The 5716-nt window shown below is 34.7% G+C and overlaps 1 protein-coding gene across 1 annotated transcript in view; it reads left to right on the forward strand.

The window, feature by feature from the left end:
• Nucleotides 1-157: 157 nt before the first annotated feature.
• The window catches only part of LOC108685324 (transcription factor Sox-19b), a 34182-nt gene continuing 28623 nt past the window's right edge, over nt 158-5716 (forward strand). The window contains exon 1 of the mRNA XM_018190055.1: nt 158-428. Coding sequence (XP_018045544.1) covers nt 167-428 — 262 coding nt within the window. The 5' untranslated portion in view covers nt 158-166. The remainder of the gene's footprint in view (nt 429-5716) is intronic.

Consider the following 5716-nt stretch of genomic DNA (forward strand, 5'->3'; position numbering starts at 1 on the left):
GTTATAGGCTTGAATTTGCTTACTTAGTATAGTATTTAATTTTAATAATTTCTCACTTTGCACTCCGATATTTTCATCTTCCCAAAGATCTCACATATCTCAGAGTGATCGAACTAATAGAGATCCCTAACCGATGGATGTCTTTAATTACAGAGCCGGCGGCAACATGTGTGACGGCTCCTTCACAGAAACCTTGCGTAGTATGCAAGGGATGACGGGTACGTCGCCACCGGGTAGTGCCGGTGTCGGTCACATGGGGGTCGGCCTCATGGGGGGGAGTAGTCCACTCGGCTCGGCAGGCAAGAAGGTGCCGGTGGAACACATCAAACGGCCAATGAACGCCTTCATGGTATGGTCACGACTACAGCGACGGAAGATTGCACAAGAGAATCCGAAAATGCACAACAGCGAAATCTCCAAGCGACTAGGTACGAACAACTATTTTCTTAGTATTTTTATTTCTACAAATAAATATTCTTCACTTCAAAAAACATTTTTCAATTTCTCTGATTTCTTGGAGGAATTGCATCTTGAAGTTTTTCCGAATGCTTATAAGAGAACTTGTTTTTTAATTGGCTTCGGTTCCATGTGAAGCTATATTGGCCAATAATAAATCGTCAACTAACTTTTAGCCTTTTTACATTAACCTTTAGCCTTTTTACTTTAACCAAATTTGTCTTTTAATCAAGGGAAAACCTAATCGGTGTAAAGCTCTGTGTCAGAGCGAAGAGAACCAGTCCTTTTCGGCCGAGCGATCTTTCGAGACTGCCATGCCTCACGTAGGATTTTTCCTGTTTAAGCTACACTCCATCTATGAATAAGAATCTCAATTATGTCTTGGATTAAGGAACATCTGTACTAGAACTCGATCCGAATTCTTGGACTAAGAAATATATATCCAATCAAGAAATATATATCAACTTATCGTTTTTCCGTAAAAACTACATGTTAATTAGCTAGATCCAAGAACTCAGACAGAGTTCTAGCACAGAACTACCGTGGACAGGGTTTAACCGTAACACATTGAGATTTTTACTCATAGATAGGAGCGTAACTTAAAATTCTGCATATGCAGGCACGGTGGTCTGAGAAGTCTCAAGAGATTGTTCGGCTGAAAAAAAAACGTGTTTTCTTCGGTTTGAATGTTGCATCGTATTTTTGGAAAGTAAGGACAACTTTGATCAAGTATTCACATTCACTCGTATTATTTTGTTTTCCTCTATTATACTGCTTTGATTACTATGCCAGACTTATTTGTGACCAGACGGCAAAATAACGAAAGATACTTACTAATTAAAAGAATACGCAAGGCATGGATGAGACTACCAATCTGTAGATCGAACTCAGATTCACAGATTGGTAGTCCGCGGATAAAACTACTAGATCTTACATCTCTCTTACTAATTTCTTCTAAGGGAAAACTCAGATATGGCTTTCACCAATTTCAATGAAATTTAGCAGAACCATAGAGAACATTCCTCTGAACATATTGTAATCATATCCTTATGGCATATCCTTTTGGCATGGATGGTCAATCGTTTCCGAGATATTTCAACAAGTGCATTAAAAAGGTATATTACATTTCTTTTAACAAAAAAACGGATACGGAATAAATGTAATTAGCCAAGTATTTCACAACGCAAAACAAATAAGACAGTCTATGTGTCTTGCGTTGTGAAATACTTGACTAATTACATTTATTCCGTATCCGTTTTTTTGTTAAAAGAAATGTAATATACCTTTTTAATGCACTTGTTTGCATTTATTTTGGTATCCATTTTTTTATTAAAAGAAATGTAATATTCGATACTTTTTTTATGCACATGGCATATATTTTTTCTTTCTTAAATAGATTTTTTTGGAATTTCACTGCTTTTTGCAAAATTTTAAAAACAATAATAAAGAATTTAAATTTTCTAAAAATAAAAAAATAATTGCAATAATTTATATTTATTGATATATTAGATTAATAATGTATAAAAATAAAAATTAATTGCCTCCCTCCTTTTCACCCTTTCTTTCTTTTTCTCGCCTTCTCATTTTCTCCTTGTCCATTTTTTTTCTTTTATGTTCCCATTCTCCCATAATCCCCCCCCTCTCTCTCTCTCTCTCTCTCTCCCTTCTCCTCTCTCTTTCTAAGAACTTCCGAAAATTAAAATCGAGGGGATGAGCAGAATAACTAATTACAAAATCTTAATATTAATAAAAATTAAAATAACTTGCTATTTTTTATTATACACAAATGAGTACAATATCAATGAATTTATGTAATATCTTTAAGAAATTGTTATACTTCTCTATTACAATCAATATTACATAAAAAAGCTAATCACCGGAAAAAGAACCTAAGTGGAATTGTGCCTTTATTCTGTCCATCCCTTCAATTGGAATGCTATAACTTCACATGTTCATTAAAATTGTCATTTTTAGATGTTGATAATTTAAAATATATTTATAAAATATATCTCATAATTATAATACATTAAATACAGTACAATAAATTTCTGTATAACTCAGCTCGTATTATGCGGATTTATATAACACGAGACGTACCTCTCACATTTAAACAGAAGTTTAGATACTGTATATAATATAAAATACAAGATATAAATATATTTTGAATTATTAAAATTTTCTAAAAAGTAAAAGAATTAATTTTTTTACAAGATAACAGAATTTTTTAGAATATTATTCTGCAAAAAATTAATTCCGATGAAATAAGGTCCCTAAGGGCGTGTTCACACTTTAACGTAAAAGCAGAAAGCGGAAAAGCGGAAGCCAATCTGAATTCACGCAGGTAATAAGCGGTACATTCCGCTTTTCTGCTTCTATTACCAGCGCGAGTTCTGATTGGCTCCCGCTTTTCCGCTAAGGGCGCATTCACACCTTGACGGAAAAGTAGAGAGCGAAAAAGTAGCAGCCAATCAGAACTTGCGCTGATAGTCGACAATTTCGGCTTTTTGTACTACTTACTGCTAACGCGAATTCTGATTGGCCACTGCTTTTCCATTTTCTGTTTTTCCGTCAGGTGTGTAAACGCGTCCTAAGATATTTTATTTGCGACTTTTTAGAAAAAAATCTTTAACGCAACGAGAATTATTCATTGCACAATCAGGACTATCATTCTGTCATGACATATTATTTCTCATCGTTTTCCTTTATGAACGACTTCGTGCACACATCCGCGTGATTTAGCGTCGGCGGAGATATTCCATCTAGTATTTCCGTTAAATACCCCAGTCGACAAAGAACCTTCCGCAACTCCCTCGAACTCCTTTATCCGTCATTTTCTTCCTCGCCTCGCACCGTCTATCCCCCATTTTTCGTTTCCCCGGCGACGTCGAATAAGGGAAGCGTCTCCTGCTTCTCCACCTCCTCCTCTTCCTCCTCCACCTTTTCCTCTTTCTCCTCCTCTTCTTTCTCCTCCTTCTCAGTAAAAATGATGCGCACGCTCGAACCTTCGTTGTACCACCCCTTTTTCTATTTTCCAACCCTCGCTTTCTCCCTTCCCAAGCCTTATTCTCCCATGCTTCTTCCTTCACATTTCCTTTTATGTGTCGACGCGACACTTTCCCGTCGCTCTTTCGCCGCCAAGCATATTTTTGGATGATACACATCCACTTCGTTGCAGCACTCACAGATTTTGTCCCTTTCCTCTCACTGTGCACTATTGCGAAATTCCCATGCAAGACGACAAAAAGCTCCATTCTCGATTCGATGATTGGAATTTAACGGGCAAGCACGTCACGTTTCACTTTTTTTCTGACACCACAAAGGTATCCGGAAGAATAGGCCTTATTTTTTTACTAGTTGTGTGAATATTCCGACTAGCCACTAGAAATTCTCAAAAAATAGCGAAGGATATATTTTAATATAATGAAATAAGAATAATGTAGATACTTGGAAAATTTTTCAAGGATATTGAATATTGAATACACAAAAGTAATAATTTTTTAAATGCTAAATTATTAAAGCTTTTCCAATCTGTTGATTTATTGATTCTTGAGATTGCAAATCTTCAAAGGTTTGGATTTTCGGTCCTGTAATTTCATAAAAGAATGTTGGATTTTTAAGTTTAAATAACATTTAAAATTAACATTTATTTAATTGTTTTATGCTAAATAATTCCAATGAGCGACAGAAGTCCAATCAAATGCTGTTCTCTTCAAGATAAATTCTTCGCAAGTGATTGAAATAATTCCCAAAAATGCGATAGAAACAACATCTGATTTTATTGCATCAATTAGTAAATGGCGATCCACACGTTATCTTCCAAGTCAGCAATTTATCACGTTTCACGACACCCAGAGGATGTTTAGGGATGGATCCTAAAGGGAGTAGTCGTAGTGCAAGAGAGGAAGAGAGAGTAGTTCTTTAAAGTGAGTGCCCTGAAACGCTTAGAGCTAATCTAGTTATTGGACCTCGCTGTAACGTTCCTGTTGTATAAGTTGCTCATCCGAACATTGTCCCCTTTCCCTTTCGTCTTCGAGATTCCTCTAGAATGAATGGTTCAAGCCTTTCGAGAATAATAGCAATTTTGTTTAAGATATACAAATCAAAATAAAAAGATAGTATAAATCAATCAATAACGCTAAATAAAAAATTGATAAAATTATTTTAAAGAAAGACTAAGTATAACATAAGTTACTTTTCACAACATACTATTGAAATAAATAACAAATGCCACTATTGATAAAGATATTAATGATTTTAACGACTATAAGAAATTATTGTAAATTATTAATTATTAATATTGATACATTTATAACAGAATTTTGATGCTCTTGCTACACAATTGCAATAAGATTCTATCTCAGTTTTATCCCAATCCTCCCCTAAACTGCCTCTGATATTGCGCTGTAAAAACGCATGCATGCGATGCAAATACCTTCAAGAAAGAGAAATTCACAAAGGGCGGAACGAAAGAGAAGTAGAAAGTATATAAACACACGAGAGAGAACGGTGAGGTGAGAGGGAATGTGGAGAAGAAGAGACTCGGGAGAAGCTTTCATCGTAATGAAGTATTTCTACCGCTTGCCGAAGCCTTCAAGAGAAGGCACTAGCTTCTTTCGAGCGCATTAAAGAAACGACTTGTCAGTTTTGCAATCCTCTCCGAAATAGAGGAGATCCTGCCTGTTCTACGGTGCTTGAGATTAATCCGGTTTAACTGTTTCACTAACATCATCTCTCCGTGACATTATCCATGATATTTATCTTGAACAGTAATTATGATCCTCGCTTGTAAAAACAAATCATAGCATTCCTTGAAATTAATTCTGTGTTACATTAAAACTGAAAAAAAATAAAAAGGCTCATTCTTCGTTAATGAAACTGAGTATTAAAGTTTAAATCTAACGATATTTAAAATTCAATTATGTTTATCCTGTATTTGGATTCTATTTTCTATCATCCATATTATATAATCTTATAATTTAATTTATAACGGTATCTATTATGATGCTCAAACATGAGTTGCTGACGGCCTCGCTTTTCAAAAACGTAAAGATCAATTAATAGTTATGTTATCATAATCGATCAAACTCGTTACCGCATAATTTTCAGCTAATGAAAACAAATCTGATTACATTCAAGCAAGAAAGTTTCATACTTTCAAGATGTGAAAAAGAAAATCGCGAAAAATTCCATCGTTGCATTTCATCTATAGAATTGTATGAGTATAATGACTTGCCATATATTATTATTATTATTATTATAT

The sequence above is a fragment of the Atta colombica genome, unplaced genomic scaffold (genome assembly GCF_001594045.1).
Source record: "Atta colombica isolate Treedump-2 unplaced genomic scaffold, Acol1.0 scaffold150, whole genome shotgun sequence".
NCBI classification, from domain to species: domain Eukaryota; kingdom Metazoa; phylum Arthropoda; class Insecta; order Hymenoptera; family Formicidae; genus Atta; species Atta colombica.